Source organism: Rutidosis leptorrhynchoides, chromosome 4, assembly GCF_046630445.1.
Source record: "Rutidosis leptorrhynchoides isolate AG116_Rl617_1_P2 chromosome 4, CSIRO_AGI_Rlap_v1, whole genome shotgun sequence".
NCBI classification, from domain to species: Eukaryota; Viridiplantae; Streptophyta; class Magnoliopsida; order Asterales; family Asteraceae; genus Rutidosis; species Rutidosis leptorrhynchoides.
Window position 1 is genome coordinate 608,290,512 of NC_092336.1, and position 17,349 is coordinate 608,307,860.

At 32.3% G+C, this 17,349-nt stretch overlaps 1 protein-coding gene across 2 annotated transcripts; it reads left to right on the top strand.

The window, feature by feature from the left end:
• Positions 1 to 2,643: 2,643 nt before the first annotated feature.
• Positions 2,644 to 4,533, top strand: LOC139904020 (uncharacterized protein At4g33100). 2 transcript variants are annotated; one of them, XM_071885954.1, is made up of 4 exons: positions 2,644 to 2,889; positions 2,999 to 3,083; positions 3,608 to 3,712; positions 4,183 to 4,533. In XM_071885954.1, the coding sequence occupies exons 1-3, from the start codon at positions 2,801 to 2,803 to the stop codon at positions 3,686 to 3,688; spliced, it is 255 nt and encodes an 84-aa protein (XP_071742055.1). In that variant the 5' UTR covers positions 2,644 to 2,800; the 3' UTR covers positions 3,689 to 3,712; positions 4,183 to 4,533. The 2 variants fall into 2 exon arrangements, with proteins under 2 accessions (XP_071742055.1, XP_071742054.1); XM_071885953.1 differs by lacking the exon at positions 4,183 to 4,533 and having other exon boundaries at positions 3,608 to 3,800.
• Positions 4,534 to 17,349: the final 12,816 nt, after the last annotated feature.

Here is a 17,349-nt window from a genome sequence, read left to right on the forward strand (position 1 = left end):
TGCTGCTCAGGAGGAAATCCGGTCCAATCCGAGGGTATGGGCGGTAAAACCCCCTCCCCCACTGCCCCTGCAACGCGATGTGCGGAAGGCACCCTTGGGTGAAATTCAAAGGTAAAGGGCAACCTTGTGTGCAGTGGTGCACCCCACGAAAGTCGAACTCCCGACCTCTCGCTAAGACAGACATGCCACTACCACATGAGTTACAACACAAGGTTTCTCTAATCTCCTACGTGGTTAGGTTATGTTAGGTTGTGGGAAAAAAAGTTATAAGTAGTAATAACGAAGTTAGGTGGTCGTCACGTGTTGCCGCAGACTCCTTTTCGTTTGTGCTAAGATGTTTTTTTTTTTTTTTTTTTTTTTTTTTTTTTTTCACGAATTCTTTGTCATGTACATTAGGTCTCAACGACAACTGTGCTTGGAAGTGTATATTTCATGTTAGATTTTGGTATGTACAGTTTGTAATGTTTTAATAACTTCTATTTAGAATACATAGAAAATATAAATAAATATTAAAGAAGAAAAATTGATATAGTTGCAGGAAATTATTTTGAGCAAAAGTACTAAATATTATTTTAACTCATATAAAACTTAAGAGAAATGCTAATGACAACCCTTAGAATTGTCATTAAGAACAAACTACTAACCATCTTATAATTAAATTTTAAAACCGATACCCACAAAATTAACTGTAAAGTGTAACCCACGTCCAATTTTAATAAAAGTCAATTTTTGTTTCCTCTTTTTTCTTTAATGCAGTAAATGATAAAATGATAAATGATAAGAATCCATAAAAATCTCCACCATCTCACTAGTTCAACACCCAATTCATCACAAGTTTCTCATTCTTTCAGTTTATTACTGTATCAGTTTTCGTTTCCATTCTTGTTTCCATTTTAAATCAAGTAACAAATTTGAACATGTTGACGTTAATTCACCAAGGTACAATGCTATATTATATCTACATCTAATCGATAGTGAATCTTCACTTTTTACGGAGCAACGACGGAGCTTGAACATTAACAATGAGGGGGCCATAATAATTTAATCAAAACCGTATGCAGTATGCTAGCGAGGCTGGTGGGGCCAATATTTAAATTTACCATTTCTAGTCCCTAAAACTATAAAATTTGCTATTGAGGACATATTTTTTTTGGGGGACCATGGCACCCCCTGCCCTACATAAGCTCCGTCGCTGTTTCGGAGTACTCTATTTGATAAGCATGAAAAGGAGGAAACAAAAAATTGACTTTTATTACATTTAATTTTGAGAGGGCGTCGGTTTTAAAATTTGAGTATAAAATGGTTGGTAGTTACATCTTAATGACAACCCTATGGGTTATCATTAGCATTTTCCAAAACTGAGAAAACTTAATATATTATTTTAACATTTGTCTATAAACATTTGTTATTTTTTTTTTATATTAAAAGACAAACTCACACACATCATTAACACGAATATATACAACCACGAATATGTTCCAAGTGAAACTTGAACCCTCAACCTCTAGCCACCACGGTACCGCTAGGCCAAATGCCCTTTAGTAATACAAATATAAACATTTGTTAATACAAATATTAATTAATTGAATAACAAAGAAATAAAATTACCCTTATTTTTTAATAAAAATTGCGTCGTCAAAGTAAAAAAAAAACATTTTGTTAGAAAAACTCGTACTATTAATACCAAATGTAACATCACTAAAAGGAAAAAAGTTGTAAAATAATATTTTACCGGAAAAAAGAAAATCAAAATTATTGATAAAAACTCAAAGATAATCCAACTTAAAGGAATAAAACATACATAATTGATATTATCCATACAGATATAATATAACTAAAAAGGGAAAGTACAAGAAAAATATTTTTTAGAAAAAAAATAAAATTTTTGTACAAATTAAAAGAACACAAAAACAATATAATTCAAAAGAAAAAGGAAGAAAAAAAAATACATTTTAAAAGGAAAGAAGGAGATATAATTTTCTTTATAAAGTTTATATTTTATTTTATTAGGTTTGTATAAATAATAATAAAAAGAATATGAAAGAAAAAAAAAAGTATGATAATATATCGCTACCCATATAGTTATGACAATATTCATTCGATGTTAAAAAAAAAATTAACAATGTTCGTTATGTTATGGGACTAAAAATACTCTTCGATTTTAAAAAATTAAAAGATATTCAATAATTAAAACAATAAATAAAATAAGCATGTTATGGAGATACATGAACGACGTCCTTTTTAACTCTAACTCTCTAAGGCTACGAAGAAAAACATCATATTTGATTATGTTCATTTATTTTCTTATAATTTGAGATGAAAGTTTATGTAATTGGTTAAATCATATTTGATTTTATTTATTTTCTTATAATTGGTTAAACTCTAGAGAGAAAGTTTATGTAAATTGGAACTCGTGGCAACAGATGCCACTGTAATTTTTTGTTTGGCTTCCTAGGTGCTCGCTTGGTAGTCGTTATTAATAATTTTGGCCGTTAAAAAAAATGTACATAACGTTAATTTTTACATGACGCTTATTAATCGGTATTTAGAAGGTACACGTATTTTTAATTTTTTTCATTTTAGAAAATCTAAATCTAAATCTAAATAATAAATTAAAGAAATTTAAGAATGCAGAGAGTTTACAATCTTGTATTCTTGTGTGACAAGAAAATTAAAATCTTGATATTAATCTTTTCCCCCACGCCGGATCTTGTCCGTATCAGTTAAACCCTAAAACTCCGTTGTTGTTCAGTTCTCATCGATTTAATCGTATAAACCCTAAATTGAAAAGGGGCTTTACATGGGATTCATCAGAGACAAGCGTAATTCATCAAAAAGTACATCTCCTTGTGCTGATCTCAGAGTTGCCTATCATAATTGCTTCAACAGGTATTTCATCATTTAATTTGCAAGTTAGCAACAAACAAACCCTAAAATATATATTATAAATAATGTATGTAATGTAATGTAACCTAAATATGTAATAATGTGTATACAGGTGGTATTCAGAGAAGTTTTTGAAAGGACATTGGGATAAAGAAGAATGTGTTTCTGAGTGGGAAAAGTATAAAGATTGTTTATCTGTAAGTTTTATACTAATTCCAAATTTATATATTGTATTTTAAATTTTAAACAATAGTTACTAATAATTATTCATTATGAAGTTGTTCTATGTGAATACGTTTCAATATGATCAACTTAAGATCGGAATGCTACTGGTTGGGAAATATAATTCGATTTGATGCTTGTACTTAATGTTCGTATATTGTAAATAGTTTGATATGAACCATGAACATAAGGAGTAACATGCTTTGAGATAATCAACTTACTGAAACATCAAAAAGTTATAAGCTTATTATAAACCTGGTTATCATAAAGTCTGGTACTACCCGTAACTAAAATATTTTTTTTAAACGCGATAGTACCATACTGAAAGTTGTTTATGCAAAATACACAAATTTGTAGTAGTTTTTGTTTATTTGACTGTGTAAGGGGAAGTGCATCCTTTTGATCGAAAGAGCGAAGACGACAAACATAGATACATAGATGTCAACTTGTGACCTGAATCTGATTGACCTCTGTTAACCTGTTCTATATTACGTTTCAGAAACATCTAGAAGACAAGAATTTGAGCCGCATTTTGGAAGCAGAAGGAATGAATAGAATACCTGCTTCTGTATCTAAATGAGTAGTACTTGCTTTACATTAATCGGTAAGGAGTTATAACTTGGAAGTGTGTATTATGCATCTTTTATGGTGTATCTTGTGCCAAACAGTTTTTGTTCTATAGAAAATTATTGCTTGCCGAATGCCCACATCTGTAAATTATGAATGTGTGATTGACTGGCTTTGTTGAAGTGTGGAGATTAGTTGATTATGATTTTTGATTTCACTCAGCTCCATAGTTTTAAACTTTTAATACTCTACCTAAAATTTGAACAGTGAATCTCAATTAGTTGTTATGAGAACATACTTCATGCATACTCGCTCTTGCTTTTGAATCAAGCCGATATGCTAAAAATCTATGCATGCATTTTCGTTTGCCCTAATATAGACAGTTGATGCTATATTTTACGCTAATAGCTATTTTAATTTGTAATGGTGGTTCTCGCTCAGTCATAGTGTAATTTTTTTTTTTTTTTAAATAAAAAAATCTGACTCTTATCTCGAATTACTCTACAGGCATCCAATACGCATAGTTTATCAGTTGAAATTATCTTCTGTCCAGAATCTGATCATGTTCTTACCTATATCGTTGCTTATGTTCCTTGCAATGCTTGGCTCGGGCACACCTTGGGCAACCTTTTGGAGGCAGAACATTACCAAAAATAAATTAGCTGTTAATGTACTGGATTTTAGTTGTGACCACCGAGTTAAATTAGTGATATTAACGTAGTAAATAACTCCTCAATAGTCAATAGTAATGGCATTCTCGTTTTAGGTCATATAGGAGCGGATTTTCTTTTTTCTTTTTGTGATCATCAATTAATCATTATATACTACCAACTCTAAGGAACTGTTGTGAAATTGGTTTCAGCAGCTATAATATCTTAAGGTGTTTGATGAAATGTCTAAAAGAAATGAAAGAAACGTGAATTATGATATGCAGGCGGAAGCAAGACACCTTGCGTCTTGCGTCCCCCCGGGAAGCAAGAGGGCGAAAGTACCTTGCGTCTTGCGCGGGCAAAATCTCAAGTTTTTTATTTTGTGGGTAATGAAGTAAAAAAAGTTGAAACAATGGGCTTTTAGGTGATAAGTCATTTATATTGACACTTAAAAATATCAATAAATCATGATCTAGAAAAAGAGCATTAAAGGGTTCTTCTACCACTGCAAAGAAACCAACAAAGATCTGCACCCATGTTGTCTAAAACTCCCAGGAAAAGTTGTTCTTCCGGGCATGAGCTTTCGACTTTTTAAGAGATTGACATCAAAATTCTATAATTGCTTTCTTGGAAGCCATATGACGTGGTTAAATGCTGTTTTTTTTTAGAAAAAAACGAAAACTCATATAAAAACGAAAACTCAAATGCTGGTGTTATGTATCAAAGATTGAAAAGTATTCATGTGTCATGCATGAATGATGCTCTTTCAATTGTTCAAATGTTCTCAACTTGAGATTTTAATGGATCGGATAAGGCCGTATCCATATCCATATCTATTTATTTTTCCTTAATCCATATTCATATCCATATTCATTTATAAAAATTTCATCCATCCATATCTATATACGTCGGGTGAAGCGAGTTAATGGATAATCATCCATATCCATTTAAATTTATATTATTTTTAACAATTATAAGCGATGATTCACTGTATACGATCAAAAGTAATATTTCTTAATAATTTATGCGATCAAAAGTCACATTTTTACTAATCTGTATAACAAATAGTCAATAACTAGCCTATTAAACGTGTTAAGATATCGGTTACCTGTAAGTTGCTTAATTTTTAGTTATATGGAATCACATTTAAACTACCAAAGTACGATAAATACATTTAATGATTTAAACAAAACAAAACATAAGAAAAAAAATTTAATTATTAGAGAAAATATAAAGAAAGATGAATATAATTAATGAAATATCACTACATAAATGATATTAATTCGAGTGGTAAATTTCTATATTTAGTTATTTCGGGTAAAAGCGGGTTCATCCATATCCATATCCATATCCATTTCGGTTCATCGATATTCATATCCATCTAGATCGTCCATATCCACGAATAATCGAGTGGATCGGGTGAATATCCACTGGATCAAATATCCATTGCCATCCCTAAATCTCAAGTAAAGACATCTATGATCTCGATGTTTTTGTTTAATTTGTGTGCTTCAATTCTTAATTATCATAATCCTAATTCTTTTTCTAAATACCATCATTAACAATGAACAAAATTTGTTCTTAGCGCCATATTGACTACTTTACACTCAGATTAATGTGTGTCAGATGTTAGATCGGGCATGCTCTCTTTCAAAAAATATCATCAAAAATTTGGATTGAAAAAACTTGAAAGGAATAGTATGATTTTCTCATACCGAGTGTTAGAAACGAGTCTCTTTTACCCTCGCATAAACGTTACCCCTAAGTATAAGAATATCTCACTATATTTTTACGACGCGAGATTGAGTATAACTTATTAACTATTGTTATTTAAATTGTAAATCATAGTACTATATTTAAAGGCAATGATAAATTGGCATCATTTTTAATAAATCCAGTTAACAAATTGTATAATAAACTTGTTAATGTTATAATTTAAGAGTTTATAACTACCTTTAGTGGTCTGCTCTTGACTATGGACTATTGATATTTAAAGAGAAAGGAGAGAGTAATAAATCTTATTGAAATGAATGGTACAAAAACTGATTACATTCGAACCTATATTTATACTATAAATTTTACTGTGCAATTAACTATTCAAATGCATGCGTAACTATTATTCAAATTGACATCCACAGCCATTCTTGACTTTTGATTTCATAACACTCCCCCTTGGATGACAATTTGTTTTCATTAGAGATCAACTAGTACTGCCTCGTTAAAAACATTGGCCAAAGAAAAACCCAGTTGGATAAAAACTTTAGCTAAGGAAAAAAGAGTGCATCATAGAGTTGACTCCCCCTCAAGTAGACATCGATGAGCTGTTACATCTTTTGAACATGCCTCATGCCAATATTGTGAACGTATTTTCTGAAAATAGCAGTGGGAAGTGCTTTGGTGAAAAGATCAGCCGAGTTGTTGCTAGATTAAACATATCTCATATCGATCTGGTTGTCTTTAATGAGATTTTGAGTATATGAGAAGAATCTAGGAGGTATGTGTTTTGTTCGGTCACTTTTGATATACACTTCTTTCATCTGTGCTATGCAAGCTGCATTATCTTTATAGATAGTTTTTAGACTTTTATCGCGTTCTAGTCCACAAGAATCAGTAATGAGTTGTGTCATTGATCTCAACCAAAAACATTCCCGAGTAGCTTCATGTAATGCAATCACTTTAGCATGATTTGATGATGTTGCAATAAGTGTTTGTTTTTGAGAACGTCATGATATTGCGGTACCTCCATTTAGGAATACATATCCAGTTTGAGATTTAGCTTTATGTGGATCAGATAAATAACCTGCATCTGCATAACCAACCAAATCTTGTTTTGAATCGTTAGAATAAAATAATCCTAAATTAGTAGTTCCTCGAAGGTATCGAAATATGTGTTTGATCCCATTCCAGTGTCTTTTGGTAGGAGCTGAGCTGAACCTTGCCAACAAATTAACCGCAAAAGAAATGTTAGGTCTTGTACAATTTGTAAGATACATAAAAGCTCCAATTACACTAAGATATGGTACTTCTGGTCCTAGGATATCTTCATGAACTTCACAGGGATGAAATGGATCAGTGTCAACATTAAGTGATCTAACAACCATAGGAGTACTTAATGGTTTTGTCTTGTCCATATTGAAACGTTTTAAAATATTTTCTGTATAAGTTGTTTGATGTACAAGTAAACCATTAGGCATATGCTCAATCTGCAAACCAAGGCAATACTTGGTTTTTTAGAGATCTTTCATTTCAAATTCTTTCTTTAGAAGTTAAATGGCTTCATGAATCTCTTTATTTGTACCTATGATGTTAAGATCATCGACATAAACAGCTATGATCACATATCCAGATGTTGTTTTCTTAATGAATACACATGGGCAAATAAGATTATTTGAATACCCTTTGCTTATCAAGTAATCATTTAATCGTTTATACCACATGCGACCCGATTGTTTCAACCCATATAAAGACCTTTGTGATTCAGTGGAATACATTTCTTTGGGTTTTGCATTAGATGCTTCTGATACCTTAAACCCTTCATGGATATTCATGTATATATTACTATCAAGTGATTCATTTAAATAAGTAGTATTTGTTGTATGTTAGAGTTTCGAATACGAATTTCTGAGAGTCGTGTAATCACTTTCAGATCAAAGTATTTCGATGGTACTATCGAAATCTCTAATCGGATAAAACTCAGAATTATTGAACAAAGAATTTGTGTTTTGTGTGTATGAATTTGATTAAAACGTACCAAAATAAATAACCAAAAACCGGGAGTTTTATAACTGCCGAATGGCAGTTTAATAACTGCTAAAAAAATGGGTGTTTTATTTTGGGTCAAAGCCAGGGGCTCTGCCCCTCGGACCCTGCCAGGGGTTGCCACCCCTTGGACCCCGCTATCGGGGGCGCTGCCCTCGAACCCCTGTCATAATCAAGATAAGTTCAAACAAGTGTGCACTTCACACTTTCCCGAACTTGTTCGATATTTATCAAGATTATTTTGATTAACAAATTAATCCCATTACACTTAAATCATATTGGTGACGCAAATCACCAACAGTAATAACATCCATGAGATGCATTTCTAATTTTTTTTTTTGAAATTGTTAGGCTGATTAAGTATCTAAAAGTAATTGCATCCATAACAGGAGAATAAGTTTTCCTCATAATCCATTCATGGTCTTTGAGAGAAATCTTGAGTTACAAGTCTAGCTTTACCCTGTAACTTCATTTTTTCTCATTTCTTTTTCGGATAAAAATTCATTTTTTATCTCATACGTTTCACATCTTTAAAAGTGCTAACGATTGATCCGAAAACTTTTCTTTTATTGAGCGATTCTAATTCAGCTCTTATTGCTCCTTTCCATTGAATCCAATCATGTCTATTTTGACATGCAATGACAGATTTTGGTTCCAGATCATCATCTTTATTTATGAGGTCATTGTAAGATTATATGAAAAATCAATATTTGTTATTTTGTTTCGGTTCCATAATATTGCATAATTTATTGCAATTTATGTAATTACATCGTCAATATCCTCTGCAGAAGGAATATTGATTTGTGGTTCTTCTTTAACACGTTCTTTTACCTCATTATCAGCTGATTTTCTTTTTCGAGAATTTTTATCTTTTGAACCAATTGGTCTCCCACGTTTCTGGTCAGCATTCAAGCACTACCGTGGTCAGCATTCAAGCACTTGATGAACGAGAAGTACCGTCCCAGAACCGAGGTCAATAAGCTCAAGACAGAACTTAGAGGGTTACGAACCCAAGGATTTGATATTACCACGTACGAAAGACGATTCACAGAATTGTGCCTATTGTGTCCGGGAGCGTTCGAAGATGAGGAAGAGAAGATCGACGCGTTTGTGAAAGGATTACCGGAAAGAATCCAAGAAGATATAAGTTCACACGAGCCCGACTCCATAGAATAGGCATGTAGAATGGCTCACAAACTAGTGAACCAGATTGAGGAAAGAATTAAAGAACAGACGGCTGAAGAGGCCAATGTGAAGCAAGGTCTCGGTTGTGTATTAATGCAACGGACGAAGGTGATTGCTTATGCGTCTAGACAATTGAAGATTCACGAGCAAAATTATACGACGCATGATTTGGAATTAGGCGCGGTTGTTTTTGCATTAAAGACTTGGAGGCATTACTTATATGGGGTCAAAAGTATTATATATACCGACCACAAAAGTCTTCAACACATATTTAATCAGAAACAACTGAATATGAGGCAGCGTAGGTGGATTGAATTGTTGAATGATTACGACTTTGAGATTCGTTACCACCCGGGGAAGGCAAATGTGGTAGCCGACGCATTGAGCAGAAAGGACAGAGAACCCATTCGAGTAAAATCTATGAATATAATGATTCACACTAACCTTACTACTCAAATAAAGGAGGCGCAACAAGGAGTTTTAAAAGAGAGAAATTTAAAGGATGAAATACCCAAAGGATCGGAGAAGCATCTTAATATTCGGGAAGACGGAACCCGGTATAGGGCTGAAAGAATTTGGGTACCAAAATTTGGAGATATGAGAGAAATGGTACTTAGAGAAGCTCATAAAACCAGATACTCAATACATCCTGGAACGGGGAAGATGTACAAGGATCTTAAGAAACATATTTGGTGGCCAGGTATGAAATCCGATATTGCTAAATATGTAGGAGAATGTTTGATGTGTTCTAAGGTCAAAGCTGAACATCAGAAACCATCAGGTCTACTACAACAACCTGAAATCCCGGAATGGAAATGGGAAAACATTACCATGGATTTCATTACTAAATTGCCAAGGACTGCAAGTGGTTATGATACTATTTGGGTAATAGTTGATCGTCTCACCAAGTCAGCACACTTCCTGCCAATAAGAGAAGATGACAAGATGGAGAAGTTAGCACGACTGTATTTGAAGGAAGTCGTCTCCAGACATGGAATACCAATCTCTATTATCTCTGATAGGGATGGCAGATTTATTTCAAGATTCTGGTAGACATTACAGCAAGCATTGGGAACTCGTCTAGACATGAGTACTGCCTATCATCCAAAAACTGATGGGCAGAGCGAAAGGACGATACAAACGCTTGAAGACATGCTACGAGCTTGTGTTATTGATTTCGGAAACAGTTGGGATCGACATCTACCGTTAGCAGAATTTTCCTACAACAATAGCTACCATTCAAGCATTGAGATGGCGCCGTTTGAAGCACTTTATGGTAGAAAGTGCAGGTCTCCGATTTGTTGGAGTGAAGTGGGGGATAGACAGATTACGGGTCCGGAGATAATACAAGAAACTACCGAGAAAATCATCCAAATTCAACAAAGATTGAAAACTGCCCAGAGTCGACAAAAGAGCTACACGGACAGTAAAAGAAAAGATATAGAGTTTGAAATTGGAGAAATGGTCATGCTTAAGGTTTCACCTTGGAAAGGCGTTGTTCGATTTGGTAAACGGGGGAAACTAAATCCAAGGTACATTGGACCATTCAAGATTATAAATTGTGTCGGACCAGTAGCTTACCAACTGGAGCTACCTCAACAACTCGCGGCTGTACATAACACTTTCCACGTCTCAAATTTGAAGAAATGTTTTGCTAAAGAAGATCTCACTATTCCGTTGGACGAAATCCAAATCATTGAAAAACTTCAATTCATTGAAGAACCCGTCGAAATAATGGATCGTGAGGTTAAGAGACTTAAACAAAACAAGATACCGATTGTTAAGGTTCGATGGAATGCTCGTAGAGGACCCGAGTTCACCTGGGAGCGTGAAGATCAGATGAAGAAGAATACCCGCATTTATTTCCAGAAGATACGTCAACACCTCCAACTGCTTAAAATTTCGAGACGAAATTTATTTAACCGGTAGGTACTGTAGTGACCCGAACTTTTCCATGTTTATATATATATTAAATGAAATTGTTATTTACATGATTAAGTGTTTCCAACATGTTAAGCAATCAAACTTGTTAAGACTTGATTAATTGAAATAAGTTTCATATAGACAATTGACCACCCAAGTTGACCGGTGATTCACGAACGTTAAAACTTGTAAAAACTATACGATGACATATATATGGTTATATATATAGTTAACATGATTTTATTATAAGTATGTATCTCATTAGGTATTTTAACAATGAGTTATATACATAAAAATGAGACTATTAATTTAAGAAACTCGAAAATGATATATATAACGATTATCGTTATAACAACGTCTTACTAGGTACATATGAATCATATTAAGATATTGATACACTTGGTTAATTATGTTAAATTATAAGTAAATATATTATTAAGTGTATTAACAATGAAATACATATGTAAAAATAAGACTACTAACTTAATGATTTCGAAACAAGACATATATGTAACGATTATCGTTGTAACGACATTTAACTGTATATATATCATACTAAGAAATATTATATATCATAATATCATGATAATATAACAATTTAACATCTCATTTGTTATAATAAATAATGGGTTAACAACATTCAACAAGATCGTTAACCTAAAGGTTTCAAAACAACATTTACATGTAACGACTAACGATGACTTAACGACTCAGTTAAAATGTATATACATGTAGTGTTTTAATATGTATTCATACACTTTTGAAAGACTTCAAGACACTTATCAAAATACTTCTACTTAACAAAAATGCTTACAATTACATCCTCGTTCAGTTTCATCAACAAATCTACTCGTATGCACCCGTATTCGTACTCGTACAATACACAGCTTTTAGATGTATGTACTATTAATATATACACTCCACTGATCAGCTCTTAGAAGCCCATGTGAGTCACCTAACAGATGTGGGAACCATCATTTGGTAACTAGCATGAAATATCTCATAAAATTACAAAAATATGAGTAATCATTCATGACTTATTTACATGAAAATAAAAGTACATATCATTTATATCTAATCCATACACCAACGACCAAAAACACCTACAAACACTTTCATTCTTCAATTTTCTTCATCTAATTGATCTCTCTCAAGTTCTATCTTCAAGTTCTAAGTGTTCTTCATAAATTCCAAAAGTTCTAGTTTCATAAAATCAAGAATACTTCCAAGATTGCAAGTTTACTTCCAAGTTTTCTAAATCCATTCCAAGTAATCATCCAAGATCAAGAAACCTTTGTTACTTACAGTAGGTTATCTTTCTAATACAAGGTAATAATCATATTCAAACTTTAATTCAATTTCTATAACTATAACAATCTTATTTCGAGTGGAAATCTTACTTGAAATTGTTTTCGTGTCATGATTCTGCTTCAAGAACTTTCAAGCCATCCAAGGATCCTTTGAAGCTAGATCTATTTTTTTCATTTCTAGTAGGTTTATCCAAGGAACTTGAGGTAGTAATGATGTTCATAACATCATTATATTCATACATATAAAGCTATCTTATTCGAAGGTTTAAACTTGTAATCACTAGAACATAGTTTAGTTAATTCTAAACTTGTTCGCAATTAAAATTTAATCCTTCTAACTTGACTTTTAAAATCAACTAAACACATGTTCTATATCTATATGATATGCTAACTTAATGATTTAAAACCCGGAAACACGAAAAACACCGTAAAACCGGATTTACGCCGTCGTAGTAACACCGCGGGCTGTTTTGGGTTAGTTAATTAAAAACTATGATAAACTTTGATTTAAAAGTTGTTATTCTGGGAAAATGATTTTTATTATGAACATGAAACTATATCCAAAAATTATGGTTAAACTCAAAGTGGAAGTATGTTTTCTAAAATGGTCATCTAGACGTCGTTCTTTCGACTGAAATGACTACCTTTACAAAAACGACTTGTAACTTATTTTTCCGACTATAAACCTATAATTTTTCTGTTTAGATTCATAAAATAGAGTTCAATATAAAACCATAACAATTTGATTCACTCAAAACGGATTTAAAATGAAGAAGTTATGGGTAAAACAAGATTAGATATTTTTTCTCATTTTAGCTACGTGAAAATTGGTAACAAATCTATTCCAACCATAACTTAATCAACTTGTATTGTATATTATGTAATCTTGAGATACCATAGACACGTATACAATGTTTCGACCTATCATGTCGACACATCTATATATATTTCGGAACAACCATAGACACTCTATATGTGAATGTTGGAGTTAGCTATACAGGGTTGAGGTTGATTCCAAAATATATATAGTTTGAGTTGTGATCAATACTGAGATACGTATACACTGGGTCATGGATTGATTCAAGATAATATTTATCGATTTATTTCTGTACATCTAACTGTGGACAACTAGTTGTAGGTTACTAACGAGGACAGCTGACTTAATAAACTTAAAACATCAAAATATATTAAAAGTGTTGTAAATATATTTTGAACATACTTTGATATATATGTATATACTGTTATAGGTTCGTGAATCAACCAGTGGCCAAGTCTTACTTCCCGACGAAGTAAAAATATGTGAAAGTGAGTTATAGTCCCACTTTTAAAATCTAATATTTTTGGGATGAGAATACATGCAGGTTTTATAAATGATTTACAAAATAGACACAAGTACGTGAAACTACATTCTATGGTTGAATTATCGAAATCGAATATGCCCCTTTTTATTAAGTCTGGTAATCTAAGAATTAGGGAACATACACCCTAATTGACACGAATCCTAAAGATAGATCTATTGGGCCAAACAAACCCCATCCAAAGTATTGGATGCTTTAGTACTTCAAAATTTATATCATATCCGAAGGGTGTCCCGGAATGATGGGGATATTCTTATATATGCATCTTGTTAATTTCGGTTACCAGGTGTTCACCATATGAATGATTTTTATCTCTATGTATGGGATGTGTATTGAAATATGAAATCTTGTGGTCTATTGTTACGATTTGATATATATAGTTTAAACCTATAACTCAGCAACATTTTTGTTGACGTTTAAAGCATGTTTATTCTCAGGTGAATACTAAGAGCTTCCGCTGTTGCATACTAAAATAAGGACAAGATTTGGAGTCCATGTTTGTATGATATTGTGTAAAAACTGTATTCAAGAAACTGATTTCGATGTAACATATTTGTATTGTAAACCATTATGTAATGGTCGTGTGTAAACAGGATATTTTAGATTATCATTATTTGATAATCTACGTAAAGCTTTTTAAACCTTTATTTATGAAATAAAGGTTATGGTTTGTTTTAAAAATGAATGCAGTCTTTGAAAAACGTCTCATATAGAGGTCTAAACCTCGCAACGAAATCAATTAATATGGAACGTTTTTAATCAATAAGAACGGGACATTTCAATTTGCAAGGGAGAATATGTATGACTTTCACTTGGTCTAATGTGAATCAATGATGCAGCATGTAAAATTGCATGATCCCATACAGATACTGGGAGTTTTGTTCTCATTATCAATGGTCTAGCTATTAACTGCAATCGTTTAATTAGTAATTCAGCTAAATCATTTTGTGTATGCATATGGGCAACATGATGTTCAACAACAATCCCAATTGACATGCAAAAATCATTAAATGTTTGAGATGTAAACTCACCAACATTATCCAGTCTCACCCCTTTAATGGTGTAATCAGAATAATGTGTTCTCAATTTAATAATTTATACAAGAAACTTTGCAAATGCCATATTATGGCTTGATAACACACAAACATGAGACCATCCGCTAGATGTGTCTATTAGAACCATGAAATATCAAAATGGTTCACATGATGGATGAATTGGTCCATATATATAACCTTGAATTCTTTCAAGAAACATTGGTGATTCTTTCTCAAAATTTTTTCATTAATCACCATATGTGCTTTCATTAATCACCATATGTGCTTTCATTAATCACCATTTGTGCTTTTTCATTAATTACCATATGTGCTTTTCATTAATCACCATATGTGCTTTTTCATTAATCACCATATGTGCTTCTTCATTATATATCCTTTTCACCATATGCGCTTTTAATCATATGCGCCGCGCTTTTCATCATATGCACTTTTCATCATATGCACTTTTAATCATATGCGCTGCACTTTTAATCATATGCGTTGCGCTTTTCATCATATGTGCTTTTAATCATATGCGCTTTTTATCATATGCGCTTTTAATCATATGCGCTTTTCATCATATGCACTTTTTATTATATGCTCTTTTCATCATATGCACTTTTTATCTTATGCGCTTTTAATCATATGCATTATGATATATATCAGAGAAACTTAACAAATTTCTCTTTGATTTGGGAGAAAACAAGGCATTGTTTATCAGAAAATTCGTACCATTTGGTAATATGAATTTTTGCCTTTTCCGTTCCTTATATCAAGTTTGCAAGACCTGATATAGTATTTATAATTCCTTCATTTGATTTAAATCAATGAAATATTTCTTAGATTTGATCATAGTGTGTATGTTACTACTATCTACAATACATAGGTCCTTACCATTTAATTGATGTTGTATTTCAGCAGGATTCATACTAAAACTTCAAATAAGATAAGCAAATAATGAGTTATATTTCAGCAAGATAATCAAATTATATTACATGCAAACAAGTTACAATCTGAAGTACATAAAAGATAACACTTAATAAAATATGCGTTATGGTCTAAAACCATTTATTTATGAGTGATACATAACAAGCTAGGCATCTTAGAAAATTCAAACCATTCAAGTCTCAAGGTAGCTCGGGGTTTATTTAATCAAGATTTTTCAACAAATTCACTTTCGTTTTCTTTTCTTTTGGGACTTATTTGTAGAGCTAAACAAGATGTTCATGTATTCAAGAAATACTAGACTGATGATCCACGTTACCAGATCATTAATAAGAATCTCCGGGATTCTTATAAGAGCGTCTACTAACATCTTCAATTTTATTCTTTCATGGATCACCGTTATTTCTTGATAATTAATATCGTATCTATCTTTGAGTATTTTCCATAATACACTTGGATCTTCGATCATATAATATGTAGATTCTAAGGACTCGTCAATATGTTTGCTAAGAAAAATACTTGCTATTGCTTTCTCTTGTTCGGAACAATTGTTATTTTCATTCAGGGTTTCTAAAATACCGATTGATTCGAGATGTTTTTCTACATTCATAACCCATGTTAAGTAGTTCTTCCCACTTGATTCTAAAGGAGCAAATTTAAGCCTTTTCAAATTCGACATTTTCTATTATCAAAAGATGAACAACATAAATCATAATCATAATCAACTTCTATTCATAGATAAATAATAAAATGAAATTAGAATCATTTTAAATTCATAAGTAGCAAACAACAGAATAATGACATGATTACAAATGATAAAACCACAAGAGCAGGATAGAATATAGGTTCACCCCGTGGTATATTAGCAACAATGATGATAGTTAGTATGACCAATACAATAGGAAAAATCATCCTCGTGTGAATCATCTTTACAAAAAAAAATTTTTTTTTTTGAGAGTGGTAATCTGAGAAAATGAAGATTGATTTGTGAAAATGTAAAAACGGAGATGTTTATTTTATATTTGAAAAATATAGTCGTTGTAACGTCGTCAGTTGACGTTAACAACCGTTATGTATATATGACCGTTGTAACGTCGTTAGTTGACGTTAACGACTGTTATGTACTCGTTGTATTAATAATAATTTAAAAAAAATTATTAGTATAAATGTAACATCCCCGACTTCAATTCACCAAAAACACACAATAAAAAAAATTTCTGCTGTAGCACAACTGGACGGCGTCTAGCACTTAAGACCGGGACGGCGTCCAGCATATCTGGACGGCGTCCAGATTTCCTGGAAGCTGTTGTCCCCGGGTTCAACTTACACGAGCGGAAATCCAGCTTCCCGACACTTTTAAACGAAAACCTTTTTACAACATATCACAATACAATAAAATAAGAGGTTTCCATCATCAAAACGAGTTTTACAACATCGGGACCACAACGACCCATGTTACGCGTTTCGTTCAAAAATACAAGTTTCGACCAATACAAGTTTAATTTCCAAA

Excerpts from the sequence above, each read along its gene's own strand:
- LOC139904020 (XM_071885954.1), top strand. The coding sequence starts at position 2,801 with ATGGGATTCATCAGAGACAAGCGTAATTCATCAAAAAGTACATCTCCT. Across the intron at positions 2,890-2,998 it reads TATCATAATTGCTTCAACAG|GTGGTATTCAGAGAAGTTTT; the intron begins GTATTTCATCAT and ends ATGTGTATACAG. Across the intron at positions 3,084-3,607 it reads AGTATAAAGATTGTTTATCT|AAACATCTAGAAGACAAGAA; the intron begins GTAAGTTTTATA and ends ATTACGTTTCAG.